At 40.7% G+C, this 27,048-nt stretch overlaps 1 protein-coding gene across 1 annotated transcript in view; it reads left to right on the top strand.

Moving 5' to 3' along the window:
* LOC111161924 (gamma-aminobutyric acid type A receptor alpha5 subunit) overlaps nucleotides 1-18,316 on the top strand; it is an 88,523-nt gene extending 70,207 nt beyond the window's left edge. The window contains exons 6-9 of the mRNA XM_022525997.1: nucleotides 5,067-5,210; nucleotides 8,294-8,446; nucleotides 11,289-11,500; nucleotides 17,036-18,316. Coding sequence (XP_022381705.1) covers nucleotides 5,067-5,210; nucleotides 8,294-8,446; nucleotides 11,289-11,500; nucleotides 17,036-17,338 — 812 coding nt within the window. The 3' untranslated portion in view covers nucleotides 17,339-18,316. The remainder of the gene's footprint in view (nucleotides 1-5,066; nucleotides 5,211-8,293; nucleotides 8,447-11,288; nucleotides 11,501-17,035) is intronic.
* The last annotated feature ends 8,732 nt before the right edge of the window (nucleotides 18,317-27,048 follow it).

Genomic DNA, 27,048 nt, shown 5'->3' with positions numbered 1-27,048 from the left:
GTGTAGCTGGCAGTGTGATCAAGAGGGATGTCTTTGAAGGGAGTGCCTCCAAAATCAAAAGCTTAACATCAGATGCTTGTAGGGGCTCCTGGGTGGCTCAGTCGTTAAGCATCTGCCCAGGGTCCTGGGACTGAGCCCCACATTGGGCTCCCTGCTCAGCAGGAAGCCTGTTTCTCCCTCTCCCACTCCCCCTGCTTGTGTTCTTTCTCTCGCTGTCTCTCTCTTATCAAATAAATAGATAAAATCTTTTTAAAAATCAGGTGCTTATATTACAATCAAAAAAGCTTATTATCAGTCACTTTCACTATGGAGACCTAAACATGTGGAAAGATACTTCACGTCCATGATGAAAAAGATATGATTCCAGAAGATGTCATGTCTTCCCTGGTATAATCTATAATAATACAGATCCTGTTCAGTTCCAATATAAATCTCATCAGAGTATTTTTAGGAAAGTTGATGCCGACATGCATCTGGGTGATCATAGGACCAACAATAGCTGGGGCCCCCAAAGAAGAAAAGATGGGGACCTGACCCGTCCAGATCTTGGCATCTTCCGAACAGGACAGAAAAAGGGAGCAGAGCAGAAGATCCAGCAGAGAGAAGACCCCTGGATGACAGAAACCTCACTTGGTGGAGCAAAGTCTGCAAATGAGCAGGTGGGAGAGATGACTTGATGAGGTCAGTGGCAACACAGAAAACCACATGGAGAAAATGCCATTGGATACCTTAAATACAATCAACTTTTGGTGATTAAGGCCCTAAGGACAATGCATTAAAACTTTGATTATGCACATGTAATATATAGTGTGGCCTCAGAACAGGGAGAGCCTCTGAAATAAGATGCGGAGAGATGAAAAGATGGATAAATTAGACTAAAATTAATGTTTTTCAGAAAAGAAAATAAAAGCCAATGATACAGTGAAATAGCCACAAATGTGAAGATCTGTGTAACACATAGAACAAAATGTATCAGAATATATAAAGGAAACATGAATCAAATGGGTAAAAACATGAACATGTAAAGCAGAATATGAAAAATAATTTCACAAAGAAAACATAGCAAAACCGGAAAAAAAAAAGAAAAAGGGGGGAGAAAAAAGCTTCGTTTAATGACTTCTGGCCAGAAAGTAAAACTACAAAGCAAACAATGCAGTGATTATCATAAAATTCAGTTACCACCTTGTAGGGAGGAGTGGAGCTTACAGTGAGTCATGCACAGAGGGTCTTGAAGCTTCTGCTGTTTTCCTCTGTATTAAGCTCAGTGTTTCACCATACATGCTGATTTCATTATTTTTGAACTGTTATAGGTGCTCTACTGCACATAAATGAAGAATAAAGGTAGTGATCTACATTAGCAAAGAAACATCTGCACTTTTTAGTAGAACTCTTGGTCATTCCAGAGACCATTCTCCTGGCTTCTATCTGTTAAGATCTCTGATGTAAGTGGATAGTTTTGCTGGTTCAGCCTAACAGCTGCAGGGGTCCTTCACGGTGCAGTGAGCTAGCCCCTCCTGGTGGAGAATTGCAGGGCATGCTGTCCTACTTAGGGAGGCCTCCCTTGCCAGCAGCCGCAGCAGACCTCTGCAGCTCTTCCCCTCGTCTCCTGAGACATCTACAGATTCTTCACCTGGGAAGGTGCATGGTTCCTTTCACCCTAGAGTGAGGGTCTTTCTCTGTTTAAGTAGCTGGGAGCAAAGCATACAGCTTTGTTCAAAAGGTGTCAGAGTGGTTGGGTGTGGCATCTGTTCATACTCATGGACTTGATGATGGGACAAATGTGTTGGTTTACTTCCAGAGACCTCAACAGTCAGCTGGAACAAATAAGCCTGTCAGTTCCTCAAAGCCAGCTGCTCTTGCTGAGGTGGCCAGATTCTACTAGGTCCTAGGGCCACTCCTGAGTCATCAACTGAAGCCTGTTACACAGGCCTCCCGGACAGGACATTCCCCGTGCTCTCCCACGGCAGTGCCTGCTGTTCCAGTGGCTTTGCTGTTCTCCCCTCAGCTTTTCAGACTCCAAACCCTGCAGCACCCTAGGAAGGCATGCCCCACCCTTTCTTTTTCTCCACCAGCACCCCTCAGGTGATCTCACCAGCCTGTGCTTCAGTTGACATCCATATCCTGGTGATGGGAGAAGTCACATCCTCATCCGGGACCATTCCCATGATCTAACTTGTACAACTGTCCACTCAGCATCCCCAAAGAAAGCCCTCAAAGGCCTCAACTCTGACATATAGGCACCTGCATTGCTCCCCTTTCACTGGATGCCATGTTCTTCCAGAATCTCTGCCATCCTCCCGCATGCAAATGACCTGTCCAGATGCCCAGGCTGGCCACCTTCTCCCTCTCACAGCTCACATGATTTGTTAGCACCTGGACAACCCTTTCCTTTAACATGGATTCCTAATTTCTCCTCTTTGTACCCTTGCCCACCACTATCATCTTCCACCTAGATTATTTTAATATTGTCGTAGGCAGTCTCCCATTTCTGTCTGGTTCCCACCTCTGTTCTATTCTCCCATCTCAGCCAGATGGATCCTTTTATTTTTTTTTAATCTCTAGATAAATGAACAAGTTTATTCACTAAATGTTCATCAAGTTTTATGAAAATTATAAAAATTTTATGAAAGTTATAAATTGTTCATTATTTTCTATTAAAGAATGTAAGAAAAAATTCTAGAAATAAATATACATTCAGGTGCCACCCAACTGACTCTAGTTAAGCATAATGAAGAGTATAAAATCTATGTCAAAGTTAACCAAAATCATCATGAATTCCATATCCTTCAATATTTGATATTTTCAAGGACAAAAGTAAAATAAAAATGTCTATAAAATGAGATGTCTTTATTTCTTAATTTCTCTTTCTGCTGCTTCACTGTTGGTGTATAGAGATGCCACAGATTTCTGTACATTGATTTTGTATCGCGTGACTTTACTGAATTCAAATTATCAGCCCTAGCAGTTTTTTGGTGAAGTCTTTCAGATATTCGATATAGAGTATCATGTCATCTGTGAATAGTATAAGTTTTACTCCTTCCTTGCTGCTTTGGAGGTCTTGTATTTCTTTTTGTTGTCTGATTGCTGTAGCTAGGACTTACAACACCATGTTAAATAACAGTGGTTCATTACAGTTTCTTCTTTCACCTTATGCTTAAAATTAAATGAAAATTATATTGTTAGAACCTACAGTTTAAAGTTATAGAATCTTAGTAACATTTGGCTCAACTAATTAGTTAAGCCAGATGGATCCTTTTAAAGCATGTTAGAATATGTCTGTGTCTTCTGACTAGCTCAGAGCAAAAGTCAAAGGCCTAAAAATGGCCTTGAGGCACTGTTTTTTAAAAAGATTTTATTTATTTATTTTCGAGAGAGAGAGAGAGAGAGAACATAAGCAGGGGAGAGTTAGGCAGAGGAAGAAGCAGGCTTCTTGCTGAGCAGGGAGCCCAATGCCGGACCCAATCCCAGGACCCTGGATCATGACCTGAGCCAAAGGCAGACCAATTGAGCCACCCAGGTGGCCCAAAGCACTGTTTTTTCTGGTCTTTTCCTCTGCCCCCTGCCTGGCTTTTCTCTAGGCATTGCAGACACGCTCCTGCCTCAGGACCTTTGTAGCATCCATTCCTCAGATGCTCTTCCTCCTGACAACACGTGGCCAGCTCCTACACACTTCTTGGGTCTCCTAAATTAGGCCTTCCCAGACAACGCCATTTAAAATTATGCCTCCTCCCTTTTCATAGCTTGTAGTTCTCTATAGCAGTAACACACCTGTTACATGTTTTATGTGTATTTGTCTCCCTCTTCCCTTCTCTGTCCCTCATCTACCTGTCCTAGTTTTCTATTGCTCTATGACAAGTTATCACACACTTAGCAGTTTAAAGCCATACATATGTAACTAACATTATCATGATAATTGTTTCACAAATTCATACATATATCAAATCTTTACATTGTATACCTTGAGTTTACATACTGTTACATGTCATTCATATCTCAATAAAGCTTGGGAAAAGAAAAAAAAAAGAAAATAATATCTTTATTTTCTTAGAGTTCTATTAGCCAGAATATAGTGTGTTTGCCTGATATCTCTGTGCTGGGTCCCACTGGCCAGAGTTATAGTGTTGGCAGGGCTGCGTTTCTTTCTGGGGGTGAATCTACTTCTAGCTTCATTCAGGTTGTTGGCAGCATTCAGTTCTGTATGGCTATAGATTTGAAGTCCCTGTTCCCTGCCAGCTGTCACCGGGGGTGGTCATTCTCACCCTTTAGAAGTTGCTCACATTCCATGTCCCCTTCCTCCATCTTCAAAGCCAACATTGATGGTCAAGTACTTTCTTCATGCCTCAGATTTCTCTGAGCTGGGTCTCTGACTGGCTCCAGCTGGAGAAAGTTCTCTGTTTTTGAGGGCTCAAGTGATTATATTGGGTGTACTGGAATAATCCAGGATAATCTTCTGATATAAAGGCCTTTAGCCTTAACTCCATCTTTACAGTGCCATATACCATATAAGGTAACATTCATAGACATGATACCGGGGGAGGAAGTCTTACCTACCATGCCACCCTCCTACCAGAATAGCATTGGACAACGGGACGATAAGTACCAGTTGCAAAGTGGAATCTTTATCATAACTAATGCTCTCAGGTGCTGCTCATGTGGTCAATGCATTAGTACATTATGGAGCTTGTATCGTGACAGCAGGAACCCCAAGAAGTAGCTGCTGTTACTGCCCTATTTTACAGATGGAAAAGATGAGGCACAGAGCATAGGTGACTTTCCCAAGACCACAGAGCTGGGAAAGCCCCCAGCACTGTGGTCTCAGCCCATGAAATACTGTACCCTACAGAGAAAATACATGCTAGGAAGCACCAGGCACTGATTGCTGACCACCCAGATCTTTCAGAATGAAAAGGACCTAAACAGTGGTGACATCTGCCCTGGTCTGACCACCAGGACCTTTAACTTTAACCTTCCACTCAACTCTCTTGCTATGTTTATAAACATCTTGGTTGTGCAGGCTGAAAATAATTCCTTGTTTTTATACCACCTTCTGCTTACCCCCCATGCAGATGCATATCCTAATTCTGAAGTCGTCTATGTCTGGACTAATGGCACCACTAAGTCAGTGGTGGTGGCAGAAGATGGCTCCAGGCTGAACCAGTACCACTTGATGGGGCAGACAGTGGGCACCGAGAACATCAGCACCAGCACAGGTGAGACCAAGTGCATGTAGAATAACAAACCCTGGGAGAACTCGGTGCTCCTGTGGTATGTTGGTGGGGAGGATTCCCCTCAGGCTCACCTCAGTTCTACTTAGCAATCTGGGGCATGGCTGTTGCTGTGCAGTGCTGGCCACAAGGACCCCTCCAATTCAGGTCCCAGTTCCTGCAGTGGCCTACAGAGGCACCAGCTGCAGTGACTGGCAGTATTGAGAGCCATGGGAGGTGTAATCTCAGGTGTGTTTGCCTTCATGTGAGCACACCCCTGTGATTGCATGTTCTTCCTGGAAGATACATGAACCTGCTTATATAACAGAGCTCCTGCTTCAAGCACTGAGACACAGAGGCAGTAGTAGTCTCTGCAGGAAAGGTAGACAGCTTCCTGGAGGTACTCCTGTTTACCTGCTCCCCTACCTCCTGTTCTGAACATTTCTAAGATTTCCCAGGGATTGAATTTTGCACAACAGCATCATAGAAACAGCTGAGGCCTCACTGAGAAGGAAGGGGCTCTCACTCTCACATGCTTAGGGCTGGGCTGAGTACCACAGGCCTGGTACAACCTGGCTTCAACTGACACAAAATGGGTGAGATGTCCAAAAGAACAGAGGGGGTTCTACTTTCTGCACTTGAAAGGTGTGTCCCCGGTTGACTCCTGGCCACAGGAGGCCTTACCTTAGCAATCAGGAGGCTTGGCTGTTAGCAGAAGAGGAGATTCCACGGCCTCAGAAAGTCTCCAATGCAGAGAAGAAAAGTGTAGCCGGGATGGAGTGGGCCCTGTAGCAGGGATGAGTTGTAAGCCCCAGAAGGTACCCTGGTCAGCATCACTCTTTGTCAGCACTGCCAAACCTCAGAGCTGGTAGGAAGTGCATGCTGCTTCTACATACAGGCTCCCAGATCCTACCCACTGGCCTTATTGCTGGACATCCCAGGGAGAGAGAAGAGAGCCTGGCAGGACTGGGAGGGTGGTAGCCTAATTTTATGGGAACAAGTGAAAATGTGGTATAGCAGATGTGTGGGGTAAAGAATTGCCATGCTAATGGAGGATGCTACAGTCCGGAATTGTTTCATATAGTTCTTTAAAAATGTATAAATGGAGTTTCTGCCTCTATTTCTGTTCTAAAAAGATGGTCTTTTTAAAAAACATTATTTGATATTGCTACTTTCAACTCAAAAATAAAACAAATGGGTGGGGTGAAGGGATGAGCAAAATGGGTGAAGGCGAGTGGAAAATACAGACTTGCTATTAAGGAATGAGTAAGTCACAGGAATAAAAGGCACAGCATAAGGAGTATAATCAATGATACTGTTTAGGGATGTATTGGGACAGATGGTAGCTACATTTGTGGCAAATACAGCATAATGCATAAACTTGTTGAATCACTATGTTGCACATCCAAAACTAGTGTCACATTGTGTGTCAACAATACTCAAATTAAAACAAAACAAAACAAAACAAAATGAGAAGAACAACAATAAAAGCATTATAAGTAAGAGTGTAATCTCAAACCCTACTGCAAAGAAATAGAATGGCATTTCCCCTCTTTTCAGATGTCAAGGAGAGGCAAAGTTGGATCATTATAAAGATCCAGTCTTTGCTATTAAACATATCTCATCCTCCTTCTCTTTGTTGCTGCTTCTTTCTTCTGTGATGGAGCCCACTCAGCCACTCTCCTCTGCTCTGACCTGCCTTGGAACTATGGGGACAGTGTGGCCTGCCTCTTTTGGCATGTCGCAGGCACTCCTAAGGATTTTGATCTCCTTTTCTGTAAGGGGGCAGATTTTGCTGCATGTGATCTTAACGGTTCCCTCTGCCTATGACATCTGGCACGCCATGAGAAAAGGCACGTAGGGACACATCCACAGCTGGCCATGCTGAGCTCTGGGCTCTGATTCCAAAAGCAAGCATCAGAGCTTGTTATCTGGCTCACATGTCCCAGTGCTCCACATTGGTCTCCAGCAGACTACCCCCCAAATAGACAGCTCCCACTGGGTCTGCTTTAGGGGAGGCCTCAAGCCCTTCTCCCCACTTTGCAGTTCCACCCAGCCACGCCATCTACTCCTTGCAATTCAGCAAAAGAACTCTTGTCCTCAGATCAGCTTAACTCTGCTTCTGCCTCTCAAAGCAGCCTTCCCATCTCCCCATAAGCAGTCCCAGAGATGAACGGTGCAGAACAGGAAATACCTCAATAATATTGTAATAATGTTATATGGTGAGCAATGATGGCTACACTTATCATGGTGAACATTGAGTAATGTACAGAATTGTCAAATCAATATGTTGTACACCTGAAACTTATATAACATTGTACGTTAACTATACTTGAATAAAACAAAACAAAACATTCTAGCACTGGAGATTCTCCAGCTGACAGCCATTCACACACCCTCCGACCACAGCCCGTCTCAGCTCCTTACCAGTTCACCATCAAGGCAGCATCATTCTCAGCAATGAACGGAAGGTCCCCGCTGGCCTCCCACACTGCCAGGCAGATCCAGAGAAGTCCCTGGGGCATTGCCAAGGAAATGCCCCAATCTCCCTGGTAGGCGGCGGGAAGGGGGGCTGCCAGGACCCGTGGCCTCCTCCAGCTGCAGTTGCTCACCCTCCACCTGGGTCTGGCAGGAAGCAAGGAGCAGGGGGGTGGTCACCCCTAGCTTCTTCCAGCCTTCCCTGGCTGGGAAATAGGAAGAAAATTTCTCCACCTGCAACAGGGCTCTGTGATGTCCTGAGTTATATCTGGAGAGGCTAAATCCTGAAATCCTGATGGCAGTAGCGGTGAGGGGGTGGGCAGAGAGTGGCACAGATTGTGACCAGGGATTAGGAAAACACACAAATCTGATTTTCCCCAGGAAAAACATCCACCAGTAAAGGCTTTTCAGAGGATGAGGCTCAGAAGGCTTACTTATAAAATGACAGTTAAGAAATCCCTGTATCCTCCATTCTTTCATTCACTCCAACAATACAAACTAGTAGTTTTCCAAGGGGGAGATGGAGAGAAGGACCACCTCTGGTCCAGGAGCAGGAAGGACAGGCACCTCTAGGACAGGTGGCTGTCCTGCATTAATTTGCTTATTTGCAGGGGAATACACAGTCATGACGGCTCATTTCCATCTGAAGAGGAAGATCGGTTACTTTGTCATCCAGACCTACCTTCCCTGCATAATGACCGTGATCTTGTCACAGGTGTCCTTTTGGCTGAACAGAGAATCGGTCCCTGCCAGGACAGTGTTTGGTGAGTGTCTCCAAGCGTGCACTGGTGTCTTGCTTCTGACTATCCCCAAACAACAAAATCCTCTAAACTCCTAGTGATTACTGTCTGTTCTGTGACCTGGAAAACAAACAGACCTATTAGTTAAGAATCCAGTGTTAGGGAGGACATGTATTGCATGGAGCACTGAGTGTTTTATGCAGACAATGAATCATGGAAAACTACATCAAAAACTAGTGATGTACTGTGTGGTGACTAACATAACACAATTTAAAAAAAAAGAATTCAATGTTAAGGATTAGGAGTTAGGATGGTTCTCTAACAAGGGTTTAGGAAATAATGCATGATCTATTTGATCATTGTTTCCATTTTGAAAAGCCTTTGCTGGTAGCCTTTTTTTTTTTTTTTTTAAGGTTTGAAACTGCCGGCACTCTGTCTTATGTGAGATTTTGCTACAGTATTTTCATACTTCTCCCAAAGTACTACTTTGTATGTTATCAGGCAGTTTTCTTTGAAGCGTGCGTGCCACTTTAAAATGAACTCCCAAGGGCATTCAATCCATCATATCTTATATGGTAATAATAAATCACATATCTATATATCATATAACCATCATATTTATGGGGTATATGATATGAATATGTGGACATTTGCATATTACATAATGCATATATATTATACATAGATATTCACATAGACTTATTTGCAGATACACATATATATGATAAGAATCTAGAACAACATCATTTGACATCCCTAAGACATGCGTTAGGTTTAGCAAGCTCTAGTTCAGGAGGTACCTTGGCAGAGCAGACATAGTTAAGCATTTAACTCTTACCTTGAAGCTCTGCTTCCTCACATCTGAGTTGTGATACTAAAGGTAGTTTTGCAGGTCAGTTGTGATAATGGATGCTGACATATTTCTAAACTGTAAGGTACACTTCACGCCTCAGCTCTTAACTACTGTGAAGAAGGAAACCCTGACCTGCATTTTATGTTACCACTACCTAGTCTGTAGGGAGACTAAGAGCCCAGGGAGTTTCTAAGTGATGGCCCAGAAGTATTCCTATCAGACTGTTTCTCTACCTACGTGGCCAGCTACACTTGCTTCAGGAATGTTTCAGAGGGGTATGGAGGTTAGTTCATGGCTAGGCAGTGCTTCCCCAGTAGTTTAGGGGAATATTAGTAGGTGAGTAGGAAAAAAAAAATAGTTTGGAGAATGCTGCATATTAGTTTCTGTTTCTTCTGGGAGATTCGGAAAGCACTTTGGGATGTTCAAGGACCCAAGAAGTGCAAGAAGCCTGTTTCAAGGTCAAGCACAGAACCTTCTCCCCCAGCACAATGATTAAGTGGGTTTCTAAGAAAAATCAAAGTTGCCTACTGATTTTTCACTACGCATTAATTCCACGCATGGTACCATGCTCGGTGAGTACATATAAATACCTTTGAAGGATGACGTTGGATGAAAACTTAGCTGCTGTGACCACCAGTGACATGACATACTTGGTGCTCTACTGATTTCCTAGGGCTCCATAACAAAGTGCCATGCCCTGAGGGGTTTCAACAATGGAAATTACTTGTTTCAATTCTAGAGGCTACAAGCCCAAAATCAAGAGGTCAGCAAAGCTGGTTCCTTCTGAGGGCTGTGAGGGAAGGGTCTGTTCCAGGATTAGGGTTAGGACAGGTAATTCCAGCGTTCACACCCTATGTGTGTGTCTGTAGCACCAGTCCTATTGGATCAGGGCCTGCCCTAACAATCTCATTTTAACTTGATTACTTCTGTAAAGGCTGTGTTTGCAAGTAAGATTACATTCTGAAATTCTGGGGATTAGGATTTCAACATATGAATTTGGGGGAACATATTCAACCCATAACAAGTGCATTGTGCCCACACGCCCACACAAAACTGTGGTAAGGAGGAAGGCACAGCCCATGTGGTAGCTGTGTGGGCTGTAAAGGGTCCTGCAGACCTGGATCTGAATACAGCTTCTCATTTGCCAGCTAGTGAAATGGGGTACATTGCTAAGTATTTTTAAATCTTTAAGCCCGTTGCCTGTGAATTGGGATAATGAGATTGTGACTTAGATCGGTCTGGCACTGAGTGGATACTAGATAGATGCTCATAATCAGCCAGTCCTCAATGACCCCCTCCAGCAGTCTGGCCTTGCTGCATGGTCATTGCAGAGTTTCCACAGAAGCCAAGGCAGACAGCCACAGGCACCTCACACAAGGGCTTCGAGGGGACTTTGTTCCCTCTTGGGTAGAGTGAAGTGCTGAGATCCAGATCCAGATTCAGACACGGTTCTTCTCTTGCACTTGGCTCCTCGAAGTTTCCTGAAGTCTGCAAGTTGGGTTAATCCATGTAGAAGCAAGTCTGTTTCTAGTTTGCCTTGAGCCCAATACTCACAGGGTGCATAGCACATTTTATTGAAACTCTTCACTAGATGCCATGTGAATGTCATTGCCTTTTATCTATTGGGTATTGCCCCTTTGCCGCAGAGGAATATGACCTATTTAACACATCATTGTTGGACATGAGCTATCTGCTGGGCTTGGTTCGGGATAATGGGAACACAACGTATGTATATATATATCAGACCCAGGCCCTACCTTCCTCAGTTTATATTCTAGAGGAAGGAGCCAATTAATAAGATAAGTCAAATAAGCAATATTATAAATGCTATGAGTTTGTTAAATGTTAGGAAATCAGGAGAGAGGGGCAGGTTCCCTCTGGGGATAAAAGTAACCAGTTCCTTTCCTGTATTCATCTATCACAGTTAAGGGTATTACACTGGGGTCTGGGTGCCGATATTGATTCTTGTTTCCATTCTCCTTGCCTGACCCCCCCCGTCACTAACAACCACAGGGGTGACCACAGTGCTGACCATGACGACCCTCAGCATCAGTGCTCGGAACTCTCTGCCCAAAGTGGCTTACGCAACAGCCATGGACTGGTTCATAGCTGTGTGCTACGCTTTTGTGTTCTCTGCGCTGATCGAGTTTGCTACCGTCAACTATTTCACAAAGAGAGGCTGGGCCTGGGATGGCAAAAAGGCCTCAGAAGCCGCCAAGGTCAAGGTAAATTTTCGCCCTTCATTTTCCTTTTTTCCAGAGAAAATGTGCCTCATATAAAATAGCAAATATAAGACAGGTGTTTCTCCTCCCTGTCTCCCATCCCTCCAGTGAAAAAATGACCTCTTGTTTTATGTTCGAGGTCCCTATCAAGTCTTATTGCAACAGGTCCTGTTTCAACTTTGTTTTTTTTTTTGTTTTGTTTTGTTTTGTTTTGTTTTGTTTTAAAGATTTTGTTTATTTATTTGTCAGAGAGAGAGAGAGCAAGCACAGGCAGACAGAGTGGCAGGCAGAGGCAGAGGGAGAAGCAGGCTCCCTGCTGAGCAAGGAGCCCGATGCGGGACTCGATCCCAGGACGCTGGGATCATGACCCGAGCCGAAGGCAGCTGCTCAACCAACTGAGCCACCCAGGCATCCCTCAACTTTGTTTTGAATCATCGGCTTCGATCAAGCAAGAGGTCTCATGCCATGTGAATGCCTTGGGCTTGCGTAGATTTTATTGCGTAGATACTATTTTGCTAAAGTGTCTCCTGTCTGTTCAGTCATTACTTGTCCAGTTTTGAATTATACATCTTCTGTTCACTCTTTTGTCGCTTCAAAGGAGTAGATCATCTGCAGGGTGGCTTTAAGGACATGAGGAGAGCATGCGACCTACTAGAAGCCTCAAAAGACACTCTGTTCCACTGAGGAGATGATCTGGTTCACTTAAACGATGCACAGTAATTGTGGAAAGCGTTACTCTGTTCAAAGCAATTCAATATCGGGTATTTAGAAGGTGATCGGTGCCTAAATCTAAGGAATTGTTGAAGAAAACAGGTCACACAGAATTCCAAGCTGCTGAACCATGTCCTTGGTGAGATGAGAATAACATATATGGAACAGAAAATAAAACAGCACATGATAAACTGTTAATTATACCATGCATTAAACAAATAGGCAAAGCTTTTCCCCTGAGACAAGAGCAGGCCAAAGTTAACAGGGTAGACGTGAAGTAAAAATCTGTCCTTGAAAATCAAAGATCTGTCCATGAGAACTCAGCGTGAAGAGAGTCCTGGAAGGTATTATAGAAGACTGGAATTGTATGGCCTGACCTCCCAACCAGGGCCACAAACCAGGAAGGGCAACCCAAGACACTTTCTACTGAAAACATAGAGCTGTGTCTCACTGATGGCCTCATACTTGCTTTTTGCATTTAACACAGCTATTTCCTTCCTCCTCCTTACGAGTCCCCTCCTATGCCAGAGTTTCAGTCTGGGAAAGCCATTTCCAAGTCCAGTTTTCCTGTCTGGCCATGTTGGATCCATGCTGGGCCCTCTCAGGGGAGAAGGGACAGCAGGGAGGGCCTTGACAAGCAGCATCCCCAGGAGCGGCTGTTTAGGGAGTTGGAGACCAAGTGAGGGAGTAAGAGTGAGATGACTACAATGGATGATTGATGGTGACCTGGGAAAACATTTGTAGAGGCAGACTAGGGATTCTTAACCAAAGCATTGGACTTGATGATGAAGATAAAAGTAGCCATGGAGGAGGTTTGCAGGGGGAACACATGAATGGAATTGGGAGAGAGGGCTTCCCAACACCCAGCACTATGTTGCCAGAAGTTAAATGATTGCTAAGGGCTCGGTCTTAGTGGCTACGTGACAGTGGACTGGAGATAGCCAAGTCTGAGTAGGAAATCAGGTGAGAGTCTATTACAGGAATTGAGGCCTCAGGCTCATATCTTTGAGTTTAAGAGATAGGGATGAGTGGAGAGCCCCAAAGTCTCATATAGGCTCACCATCCTTGTCAGCCACCACTTTCACACTTGGCTCCACTGTTGTTACTACTTGCCATAGATCCAGATCTGAAGGGAGAGGGAGAGATGATGTTAGCATAGATTGCCTAGTCCTAGATTAGCACTGATCTTTTAGAATAAGCAGCACACTTCAGTGTCTTGTGCAATTTCAAGACTACATGTTGTTCTCCAGAAGGTTGTGGTGCTGGGTATCCTACCATTTAGGACTGAAAGGGGTTGTGCAGCTGAAGCATCAGGGCATCTGAAGGCATTCAGGCAGGGAAGTCACACATGATTTAGTGGTTAGTACACATGAATTAGTAAACATAGTATTAGCCTATTCGCATAAACTGACTTTTACTTAGAAGTATAGATAGCTTGAAAAATAGTCTAGGTTCACCATTGTCACATGTTGGGATCTCCAGAGGCAAACGTCAGCTAAGGGTTTGGGGTGAAACGTAGTTTTTAAGGGTGAACAGCAGTGAAAGAACAGACCTTATTTAGAGCAACATTCAGTAGAGGAAGAAGTTGAAGTCCACCCTGAAGGAGTTGGAGTTGAAGGATGTCTCCCAGCCACTCTGCCTGCAGTTGGGCAGCAAGTCATCCTGAAAAGGGGACTGGGGAACATCTCTGGGAACACTACAGCCATTGTGACTCTGCTGTGACTCTGCTGAATCCTGGGCTGCTGCTCATCTCCCCAAGTAAAACATGCATTACCAGGACATGTCTTCTGTACATTTTTTGACTAAAGATTAGTGTCTTCTAAAATGTCTGTTCTTTTCTTGGCCCCACCAAGAAATGGGAGCCATTGAAGGTAGTAAATTCATAGTTGTTTCTTCTTGCAGACCAGTGTGGGTGCACACATGATCATTGGTATATGGAAGAGCTGTAGTATTTCTGAAGAGTGGTCCAGAGGGTCCCTACTCTGGCCCAGGACTTTGTAGCCTACCTTACCATGTCCCCATGTGGTCACCATGCTCATTGTATCTGGTTCCACATTTATTCTACCTCCCTTTTCACTTGCTTCCATTTTCTCCTTGTTCCATGTGTTTCCTTTCTACTTGTTATCTTTTCCATAGTTTTAATGGCTGATATATTTCTTTTAATTTACTCTCTTATGTTTTCACAATTAAATTTTACTTAATGGTGCTATATTAATGGAACAGAAATTTTGCGGTGTTTTATTATGTACATTTGCAAACTGACAGCAATGTTTAAAGAATCTTACAATGAAAATCTATTATGAACATTTTACTATGCATGTGTCACTACTGTCTCTTTGTCCATCATCTGTCTATCCACGCATTCACTCATCTTCGATCCATCTTGCATTCTTATCCATTTCAAAGTAAATTTTAAAGGACAATACATTTCCCAGTAAATATATTTATATACATGTAAATTTATGTATGTCATTAACTAGAGTTCAGTATTTATTTACAGTTTGATTCTTTCAAAGAAAAATTTGCATAGTGTATAATTCACAGATATTAAGAATACATTTGCTGCATTTTGATGAACATGTTCACCTGTGTAATGCAAATCCCTTTCAAGATAGAGAACTTCACTAGTACTCCAGAAAGTTCACCATGCCACTTCCCAATCAACAGACGCCTTTCCAGTTTCCACCTCAACAAAGACAACTACCATTCTGATTTTTTTACCATGAATTATTTTGCCTGTTGTAGAATTTCTTTTTATTTCCCATTTTATTTTATTTCTTTTCAGTGTTCCAGCATTCATTGTTTATGCACCACACCTAGTGCTCCATGCAATACTTGCCTTCCATAATACCCACCACCAAGCTCACTCAACCCCCCACCCTCTCCCCTCCAAAACCCTCAGTTTGTTTCTCAGAGTCCACAGTCTCTCATGGTTTGTCTCTCCTTCCAATTTCCCCATCTCTCTTCTCTCCATCTCCCAATGTCCTCCATGTTATTCCTTATGCTCCGCAAGTAAGTGAAACCATATGATAATTGACTCTCTCTGCTTGACTTATTTCACTTGACTTATTTCAGCATAATCTCTTCCAGTCCCATCCATGTTGATAAAAAAAGTTGGGTATTCATCCTTTCTGATGGAGGCATAATACTCCATTGTATATATGTATATGGATCATATCTTCTTTATCCATTCGTCCATTGAAGGGCATCTTGGTTCTTTCCACAGTTTGGCGACCAAGGCCATTGCTGCTATGAACATTGGCGTACAGATGGCCCTTCTTTTCACTACATCAGTATCTTTGGTGTAAATACCCAGTAGTGCAATTGCAGGGTCATAAGGTAGCTCTATTTTCAATTTCTTAAGGAATCTCCACACTGTTTTCCAAAGTGGCTGCACCAACTTGCATTCCCACCAACAGTGTAAGAGGGTTCCTCTTTCTCCACATCCTCTCCAACACAGGTTATTTACTGTCTTGTTAATTTTGGCTGTTCTAACTAGTGTAAGGCCATTCTAACTGGCCATTCTAACTGGTGTTATCTCAGTGTGGTTTTGATTTGAATCTTCCTGATGCCCAATGATGATGAACATTTTTTCATGTGTCTGTTAGCCATTTGTATGTCTTCTTTGGAGAAGTATCTATTCATGTCCATTTTATGACGTGATTATCTGTTTTGTTTGTGTTGAGTTTCAGTAGTTCTTTATAGATCTTGGATATCAGCCCATTGTCTGTAGTGTCATTTGCTAATATCTTCTCCCTTTCTGTGGGTTGCCTCTTTGTTTTTTTGACTGTTTCCTTTGCTGTGCAGAAGCTTTTGATCTCGATAAAGTCCCAAAAGTTCATTTTTGCTTTTGTTTCCTTTGCCTATGGAGACATATGTTGAAAGAAGTTGCTGTGGCCAATGTTGAAGAGGTTACTGCCTATGTTCTCCTCTAGGATCTTGATAGATTCCTGCCTCATGTTGAGGTCTTTTATCCATTTCGAGTTTATCTTTGTGTGTGGTGTAAGAGAATGGTCAAGGTTCATTCTACACATAGCTGACCAGTTTTCCCAGCACCATTTATTGAAGAGAGTGTCTTTTATTCCAATGTATATTTTTTCCTGCTTTGTCGAAGATTATTTGACCATAGAGTTGTGGGTCCATATCTGGTCTCTCTACTCTGTTCCACTGGTCTATGTGTCTGTTTTTGTACCAGTACCATTCTGTCTTGGTGATCACAGCTTTGTAGAAAAGCTTGAAATCAGGCAACGTGATGCTCTCAGTTTTGTTTTTCTTTTTCAACATTTCCTTGCCAATTTGGGGTCTTTTCTGGTTCCATACAAATTTTAGGATTGTTTGTTCCAGCTCTTTGAAAAATGCTAGTGGAATTTTGATCAGGATGGCATTGAAGGTATAGATTGCTCTAGGCAATATAGACATTTTAACAATGTTTATTCTTCTGATCCTTGAGCACGGAATGGTTTTCCATCTTTTTGTGTCTTCTTCAGTATCCTTAATGAGTCTTCTGTAGTTCCTCGAGTACAGATCCTTTACCTTTTTGGTTAGGTTTATTCCCAGGTATCTTATGGTTGTTGGTGCTATAGTAAATGGAATCAGTTCTCTAATTTCTCTTTCTATATTTTCATTGTTAGTGTATAAGAAAGCAACTGATTTCTATTATAGAATTCTTTAGTCAAGACTGGCCACATGGGGTTGTAGGCTTAGAAGTCTGTGGAGAACTGCCTTTCTCAGAGCTAAGTTGATATCTCTCTCTCTCTCTCTTTTGAGAGATAAACTCTTCAGTTGCCTGCAAATGTCATGCCCTTACAATCTTATTATATTTTCCAGAAAAAGGAGCGGGAACTCATATTAAATAAGTCAACAAATGCTTATACCACTGGGAAGATGACCCATCCCCCCAACATCCCAAAGGAACAGACCCCAGCAGGGACCTCAAATGCATCTTCAGCCTCAGTAAAGCCTTCTGAAGAGAAGACTTCTGAAAACAAAAAGACTTACAACAGCATCAGCAAGATTGACAAAATGTCCCGAATTGTATTCCCAGTTTTGTTTGGCACTTTCAACTTAGTTTACTGGGCAACATATTTGAATAGGGAACCAGTGATTAAAGGGGCTGCCTCTCCAAAATAACCCACCATACTCCCAAACTCCAAGAGAGCCATACTTCCAGCAGAATGGTACCAAGGAGAGGTTGAGCTCAGAGGGAATTTCCATATTCGGGCACTATCTTTCAGGAAATTTTTGCATGTTTAATAATATGTACAAATAATATTGCCTTGATGTTTCTATATATAATGTCAGATGTTTCAAAGATGTCACATTGATAAATAAAGCAAACAACTTTCTAGGAAAACAGGAGACAATGGCTCTGACACTCAGATACTCAGTATCTTACACTGATAGTTTACAAACAAGATAAGTATATTTTTAACTGTTCCAAGTGTTACCTAACAATGTTTTTTATACTTCAGATGTCATTTCATACAAATTTTCCCAGCAAATAAATATTTTAGGAAATGCTCCATGATTATTACTTGACCAACTCTCTTGCAAGAAACAAAGATCACAAAGAGCACATTTTTCATTAAAAAGGAAACTGTGGGCATTTATGTACAAAACTAATTGCCTTTGATAATTCTTACTGTTCTGAAATTAGAAAGTACTGCATGATCTTACATTAAGAAATAGATTAGGCAAATATTTATGCAGAGAAATTTAATAACAGAAATATATGGTATGTTAGACTAACAGATAAATTATTTCCCCAAGGAAAAATTTAACTGCTTTAAAAATCTTTTTTTTTTTTTTTTTAAAGAAACATTTCTCTCACCCCACCCACCTCCCTATCCAACTGAACACTGATCAGAGAAAGAAAAGGAAGTGTTAAAACAAAAAGTGATGTGATGACAGTCTTGGCATTTGGCCCATGCATTCACTGGCTGAAACATTGACCACCTCTCTCTGCAGCCAGCGTGTAGTGCTTCAGTGGTGAGAAATTGTAATTGAGTTATTTTCCATTTTATTTCCTTGTACTTATTTCATGATTGACTTACTGCTCTGTAGCTTTTGTATATGAACCTTAAATGTTCATTAAAAAATAAAAAATGAACCAATCTTGTGGATAAATGTCATTTTTTGAAAAAAGAAATCCTTATTTCGGTGGGCTCATTTCCTAAAGATGCCATAGAGAATACCAATCATGAAACTGCTTTGAAAAAAAAAAACAAAAACAAAAAAACCTCTTGGTTGTTCATGTCTGTTTCAATTTAATTCTCTGGAGTAGGGTAGTAAAAAGAAAGCAATTTCAAAAAGGGTAAATGTAAAACCAGAAGTTCATTGCCATGACATACGTCACATGCATCCTACCTGAGGGTGTTGCACAGTGGGTTCTTTCCATGGGCAAAGTAACTGCTCAGTCCTTGCTCCTACCATTTGATCTTCATGAACAGTGATGCGAAGTACTGCATTTGGACAATCTACTTTCTGTTGAAGGATCTGGGAATGACAGGTATAAAATAAACACTTCCTGCCTCCTCTGTGACTCAGTTGGAATTATAAAAGGGGAATTATGATGGTTAGCAAACAGTATCAAAATTAGGCCTGCCTAAATGGACTACATATAATGGTACATAATTCTTTAATACCAGTTTACTTCACTGTGTTTGGTAGACACAACCATAGCCATGGCTGTGGACACACCCATAGGCAGATATTCAGCAACGTCTTTCATCCTGAATAACCATGTAAATGCCCCCAACATCCATTCATTGAGGACTCCAAGTATTTATCCTGGAAAGGCTTTTCATGGAATTTAGTTATCGTATTTGAGTAGTATGAGAGATCATTTTGTTCTTTAAAAAGATGCATGCCCATTTTTCACTATCTCTGCCTGGTTTCAGGATATCACACATAGAAAGGTAAAGGTCAACAAAAAGGTGCTCCTAAATCTCTTCAAGCAAGAAGCATTTCTTGGTTATACATGGTACTATATTTGTAGAATTAATATGTGTGTTTTTCCTATGTCACAACACAAAATCTGCCAGAAGCTTCATACTGAGCTGGGTTTGCCTTTTGTTAAAGCAAACCCAGCTCAGTATGAAGCTTCTGTTTTATCAATTGTTTAGTTATAGTCTGCCTATACAGTCCTCACAGTTTTGCACTGTATTGTAGTTTGGAGAAAAATATACTCTAATTTAGTTCTAGATGGCTATACATACAGACACCTTAAAGGTCTAATGGAAAATTATGTCTTCCACATCAAGTTGCAATAATTTTCTTGACAAGTTCTAGCCTCTGTTACAGAGAATCCTAGGAGCTCTGCTGGGTGAATTCCAGTTTGAAGATATGCCTATTGCATTTACATACTGCTCAGTCTGAAAAAGGATTAATATTTAGTGAAAAAGATCACATTAGTTTTCTGCTCTCTGATTTTGTATGGTAGATATTTCAGTTTGTTATTTTTAATGAGGACGTAATAAAGAATCACCTTGGGAAGAATAACAAGGCAAGAAATAAAAATTTTTTGGAAATAATTATAAATTACAGTGTCCTACTTTTAGAATGAGGGTATGTATTTCAATGTATTTTTTTGACATTACCATAAATAGAATATTCTAATAAGTGAGAAATCAGTATTACTTTTGTATTTCTCAAGAATCTATGGATCTATCTAGGGCAGACTTTGGCTAAAGATGGCCTAAATGCTTGTATAAATAATTGGGTTCAAATGCTTCTAGAGTAACCATCAAAGTTTAAGTGGTATAGCAAACACTATCCTACCTCACTGAAGGTTAACAAAGAGGTTGTAAATCTTTTTTTTTTTTTTTTCATTTTATTTTCTTTTCAGTGTTCCAGCATTCATTGTTTATGCACCATACCCAGTGCTCCATGCAATACATGCCCTCCTTGATACCCACCGCCAGGCTTACCCAACCCCAACCCACTCCCCTCCAAATCCCTCGGTTTGTTTCTCAGTGTTCACAGTCTCTCATGGTTTGTCTCCCCCTCCAATTTCCCCCAACTCACTTTTCTCCATTTCCCCATGTCCTCCGTGTTATTCCTTATGCTCCACAAATAAGAAAAAACATATAATAATTGACTCTCTCTGCTTATTTCACTCAGCATAATCTCCTCCAGTCCCATCCAATTTGATATAAAAGTTGGGTATTCATCCTTTCCGATGGAGGCATAATACTCTATTGTATATACGGACCACATCTTCCTTATCCATTTGTCTGTTGAAGGGCATCTTGGCTCTTTCCACAGTTTGGCAACTGTGGCCATTGCTGCTACGAACATTGGGATACAGGTGGCCCTTCTTTTCACTACATCAGTATCTTTGGGATAAATACCCAGTAGTGCAATTGCAGGGTCATAGGGAAGTTCTATTTTCAATTTCTTAAGGAATCTCCACACTGTTTTCCAAAGTGGCTGCACCAACTTACATTCCCACCAACAGTGTAAGAGGGTTCTCCTTTCTCCATCCACATCCTCTCCAACACATGTTTATTCTATTTGTATGTGAATGCCTTAAAAATAGTGTTTAATGACTCCTATGGAACAAGCTATTGGAAGTAGGCATAGTAAATGAGAAATCTGTTTTACAAATAAACATTGATACCCAAAGAAGTTAATCAATTAACTCAAATCATGTCTTATGTTAGAAGAAAATGCAGGCCTAGATTTTAGTTCTCCTAGTTCCGAACTCCGAGTTCACAAAACCATGTGATTGCTTCCAGGTGGAAGTTGATTTAGATAAAAAATGTAACCTAAAATGAAAAATCTTGCTTTGTGATCTGGTTGAATGATTATCTATTAAGAACACAGTAGAGGATATTTTTGGTTTATATTTATTTTTGTTTTTGTCACTGAAAGAGTGACCTTTTTTTTTTGCATGTCAGTACTATATTTTATTTATTACACATTCATATGTAATAAAATTATAAAAAGATACAGGAGGAAAAATAATTGATGTGTAATAGTGCATACATGGGAGATAGAAGGTGAGGAATGGAATGGAATAGAATTTACAGGTTTTAACTGCATCTGTAACATTAATTTTTTAAAAGTTGAGGGGTACCTGGTTGGCTTAGTTGGTTAAGTGTCAGACTCTTGATTTCAGCTAGGGTCTGATCTCAGGGTCATGGGATTGAGCCCTCAGGCTCTATGCTTAGCAGGGAGTCTTCTCGGGATTCTGTCCCTCTATCTCTTTCTCCCTCTGCCCTCCCCCCTGCTCATGCTCTCTCTCTCTCTTTTTTAAATTTAAATTCATTAATTAACATGTAATATATTACTGGTTTCAGAGGTACTGGTCTGTGATTCATCAATCTTATATAATATCTAGTGTTCATTACAACACATACTCTCCCCAATGTCAGTTGGGGAGTCACTCTCCCAAACTCAGTTACCCCATTCCTCTACCCCACCCCCCTAGCAACCCTCATTGTACTTCGTATGATTAAGAGTCTCTTATTGTTTGTCTCCCCCTCTGATTTCATCTTATTTTTTCCTCTCTTCCCCTATGATTCTCTATTTTGTCTTTTTCTGATTGACTTATTTCACTTAGCATAATACCCTCTAGTTCCATCCACTTCATTGCAAATGGCAAGATTTCACTTTGATGGTACTCCATTTTGTATATATACCACATCCTTATCCATTCATCTTTCGCTGGACATCTGAGCTCATTCCACAGTTTGACTATTATGGACATTGCTACTATAAACATTGGGGGTTCAGGTGCCCCTTTGGATCACTAGAATTGTATCTTTGAAGTAAATACCCAGTAGTTGAAAGCATGACCTTTAAGTCTGTACCTTTTTTATGTAAAAATTCTGTGCTTCCATCATCTTAGAAACTCCTTTTGATGGAATGGACCTGTCAGTGCAGCACTCTCTATCTCACCTCCCCCCATCTAAAAGACAAAGAAACAGCAAGTGAGGGAATTGGTAGAGAGAAGTGATAAGAAGGAAGGAGGAAGCAGGGAGCAAATGGGTGGAGTGAAGAAGGGAGGGGAAGGAGAAGCCCTGATTGACTGGAGCAAAGCATCTTGATGTGATTGCTCCTTCCAGAGTACTGATCCAAATGATTATGGTTACTGCATTGGGCAGGGTCTACCTCAAGGAGAAAGCATAACTACGATGACACCAAGTCTTCAATCAACATTAGTTTTCATTGTAAGAACTGGCTTCAAATCAAAAAGAACTATTTTTAGAAAATTGGAAATGCCTTAGTTCTCTGAGTGAAAACAGTATTTTAAATACTTAAAAATTAGTCTTGGGGCCCCTGGGTGGCTCAGAAGGTTAAAGCCTCTGCCTTCGGCTCAGGTCATGATCCCAGGGTTCTGAGATCGAGCCCAACATTGGGCTCTCTCCTTGGCGGGGAGCCTGCTTCCTCCTCTCTCTTTCTGCCTGCCTCTCTGCCTACTTGTGATCTCTCTCTGTCGAAAAAATAAATAAAATATTAAAAAAAATTAGCCTTGCCTACTTGTGATCTCTGTCAAATAAATAAATAAATCTTTAAAAAATTAGTCTTAATGTGTTTTTTACAATATTAGTCCATCTGGGATAATCAATGAGCAAACATGTTGAGAATTTGAATATGAATAACTCCGATCATTGCAATTACTTGCCAGGTTTGCAGTGATATAAGGTAATGCTTTTGAAGTGTGCAAAAGGTTCATTTCATCAAAGGTTCACGTGATTATGTTTGTCACTGTTATTTTCAATAGAATTTCTCAATCCCAAACTCAGATGCCCTGTATCTTCTCTTGAAATGATAATGGGTTCTTTATGGAAAACTGTGATTCAAAAATATTTACTGCTTAGAATTTCCCTAATATTAAATCTGAAGAAATGAATTTTTTAGATTTTCTGAGTTCAAATTGAAAGACAAACAAAACCAAAGATGAGATACTCTATTTTATAATGTATAATCTTAGCAAATTTTGAAATGAGCTGTAATTGACACAATACTAATTCAAGTCCAATTTATTCTACATCCTTCATGTTGCTACTGCTGCCTCTCGAGCAGCCAACACTATTCCAGAGCACTGGCAGATGCTCAGTGAATGTGAACTGCTAGAGGGAATGAATACTGGAAAGTGGATGGACTGGATGCCATGAAACCTCTTTGGGTAAGGGTGGTTGTATCCCACTCAAGGAAAATGTTTTCTTAAGAATGTATAAAATAAAATTTTCAGGGTTTTTATGAACTTATCCATATTTTCACATAACAACACTACTGGGAGCACAACCCCACATGGCAACAACTGGCTTGGTCTGGCTAACCCTTTAGGTAGAGTGCCTATAAAATTTATTATCTAGGGGTGAGCAGGTGGTAGAGTGAGCACCTCAGTAAATTATCTCCTATCAAAAAATGACAACACTGGCAAGATTATCAAAAACAATCATTCCACAATTCTGGAAATTTAACCAAAGGCATACAACAAATTAAAAGTACTTATTGAAGAAAAATTACTGAACCTAATTTGAAACAGAGAAGTCTATGCATTTTAATTTAGGGTTAATTCCCATCTTCCTATCAACTCTTTAGAATGTTAATGTGAAGACCAGAGCCTTGCTGCCACCAGAGGGAGCTAATGTGATTTGGAACATCACCAAAAAAACCCGTCCCTAGGGCTTTGTCACTATTTGACCTGACTTGGAGATTCATGGGAAAACTATTCCCAGGGTGTAGTTGATAACAGTAGAAACCAGTAGTAGTCAGGGAAGGTCTATATCATGGCTTCATAAAGCTGTGATATTAGCTGGGCAAGAAGGAGCCCAGAAAAAAATTTAAAAGGAAGATCTATCTACATAATTACACATCCATGGTGTGCTAGGAATACCTCTGACATATTCCTGGGGGATCTGGAATGCTGTTTGCATGTTCAGGGTTTTATGAACAGTAAAGGAATTGCTGAGAGATCTCTGCTGATGCATCAATGACACCTAAGAAGCCATGACTAAAAATTAACCAAGAATTAAAACAAACAAACAGAGACTTCACACTACATGGGATACAAACACTACTGACTTGGTCCTAGGAAGTCACTAAACAAAAGAGAAATCAAATTCCCAATAACAAAAACAGCAACAAAAAGTACAATAACAACAAACAGTGGTGAGATGGGAGGGATTATCAGATTCCAAATGGACTAAAATATACATCTAGTATGTTTAGTTTTCAACAACTACTAGGAGGTTTGCAAAGAAACAGGGATGTACAGCCTGTATACAGGAAACAAAACAATCCAAAGAAACTGACCCTGAGGGTGCCTGGATGTTTGACTTAGTAGGTGGACTTTAAATGAGCTTTTATAAATATGTCCAAAGAAAAGGAAATTATAAAGAAAAGTGGAACAACAATATTTCACCAAATAGGTAATAGCAATACAGGGAGAAATCGTTTTTATAAAGAATCAAATATATTCTGTAGTTCAAAAAATAATAACTGAAATGAAAAATTCATTGGAAGTTCTCAATATCAGATTCTAACAGGCAGAAGAAAGAATTAGCAAACCTGAGGACAGTTTAATAGAGATTAATGTCTGAGGAACAGAAAGAAAAAGAATGAAGAAAATGAACAGAGCTTAAAGTACCTATGGGACACCATCAAATGGACCAACATGTGCATAATGGGAATTCCAGAAGAGGAAAAAGATAAAGATATTTGAAGAAATAATGATCAAAATTTTCTAAAATTGATTAAAAAACATTAATCTACACATCAAAGATGTCTAAGCAACTCTAAGTATAGTAAACGTAAAGAGATCTATACCTGAACACATTCTAATCAAGCTGTTGAAGGCCAAAAACATAGGAAGAATCTCAAAAGCAACAAGAGAAGAGACTTCTCATGTACAAATGATCCTCCATAAGCTTAACAGCTAACTACTCCTCAGAAACCGTGGAGGCCATAAGGCAGGGCTAAAAGGGCTAAGAAAATATCTTTCTTAGATATTTAGATATGTACTTAGATATGCACTAGAAAATATCTAATACAAAAGAAGGGAAAAACAAGAAACACCAGGACAAAGGATGTAAGAAAACAAATAGCAAAACAGAAGATGCAAATCTAATCATATTGATAATTACATTAAAGGAAATGTATTTAGTACTCTAATCAAAAGTCAGAGATCATCAATTGGATTTTTTTTTAAAGATTTTATTTATTTATTTGACAGACAGAGATCACAAGTAGGCAGAGAGACAGGCAGGGAGAGAGGAGGAAGCAGGCTCGCTGTTGAGCAGAAAGCCCGATGCAGGGCTCGATCCCAGGACCCTGGGATCATGACGTGAGCCGAAGGCAGAGGCTTAACCCACTGAGCCACCCAGGCGCCCCCAATTGGATTTTTTTTTAAAGACCCAACTATATGCTGTCAACAAGAGATAGGTTTTAGATTCAAAAGCACAAACAGGTTGAAAGCAAAGGATGAAAATGTATAGCATGCATACATACAGTAATCAAAAAAACACTGGAATGATTATACCAATATCAGAAAAAATAACTTTAATACAAAAAATATTACCAGTCAAGGTGAGACATTTATAATGATAAAACAGTCAATTCGTCAGGCATATGTAAAAATTGAAAACAGACATGTACTTAACAACAGAGCCCCAAAATACATGAAGTAAAAAATAACAGAATTGAAAGGAGAAATAGATAGCTCAACAGTAATAGTTGGAAATGTCAATACTCTACTCTCAACAGTTGCTAGAACAACTAGCCAGAACATCAGCAAGGATGCAGAAGACAAAACAGCACTATCCTTAATCTCACAAAACACACTGAGGGTTGCCGGGGGTGCGGGGGGCGAGGGGGTTAGGGAGAGAGTGGTGGGGTTAATGACATTGAGGAAGGTATGTGCTATGGGAGTTCTGTGAAGTATGTAAACCTGGCGATTCACAGACCTGTACCCCTGGGGCTAATAATACATTATATGCTAATAAAAAATTATAATAAAAATCCCAGCACTATCAACCAACTTGACTTGACTGATGTCTATAGAACGCTTCACCCAACAACAGCAGAAGATACACATATTCTTTTCAAGTGCACAGGCACCATTCTCTGCGATAGCACATTTTCCATGCCACAAAACATAAAATCATAAAAGTTTGTTTTCAAAACACAGTGGAATTAAATTAAATATTTATTGTTCAAACCAGGATACTTTTAAGAGGGGCTCAATACTGATAATTACACCATAATTGACATAAATGAAAACTAACAAGCAAATCAAGGAATGATCTCATTCTTCCTTTAGCAGGGAATCAACTATACTTTCCCCCATAGTTCTCTCTCTCCTTCAGTCATCTCCAATGTGAAACATACCTCACTGTAGACTTTTGAGTTTGTAACACATCTTCTACACCAGTTTGAGTTGGAGTATTTCAGGGTTCATGCACTTTATTTTTAAATGAATTAATCTTAAGTTCAGCATGCCTATTTAAAACAATTTTTAAAGACAAATTTAGTTTGATTATTTTAGTTTTAAATTAAATCCACATGACAAAGGTGGGCTATGGGAAATTCTAAAAAAAACAGTTTGGCTTTGTCATTCTTGCATTTGGCTTCAGACTCAGTCTTGGCCTTTGGGATGTTTAGCATTTTTTTTTTTTATAAACATAAAATGTATTTTTATCCCCAGGGGTACAGGTCTGTGAATCGCCAGGTTTACACACTTCACAGCACTCACCATAGCACATACCTTCCCCAATGTCCATAACCTCACCCCCCCTCTCCCAACCCCCCTCCCCCCATCAACCCTCAGTTTGTTTTGTGAGATTAAGAGTAACTTATGGTTTGTCTCCCTCCCAATCCCATCTTGTTTC

This window comes from Enhydra lutris, unplaced genomic scaffold, assembly GCF_002288905.1.
Source record: "Enhydra lutris kenyoni isolate GAN:26980312 unplaced genomic scaffold, ASM228890v2 scaffoldscaffold87, whole genome shotgun sequence".
NCBI lineage: Eukaryota > Metazoa > Chordata > Mammalia > Carnivora > Mustelidae > Enhydra > Enhydra lutris.
The sequence above is the reverse complement of the archived record's forward strand: the minus strand, read 5'-3'. Positions and strand labels throughout refer to the sequence as shown.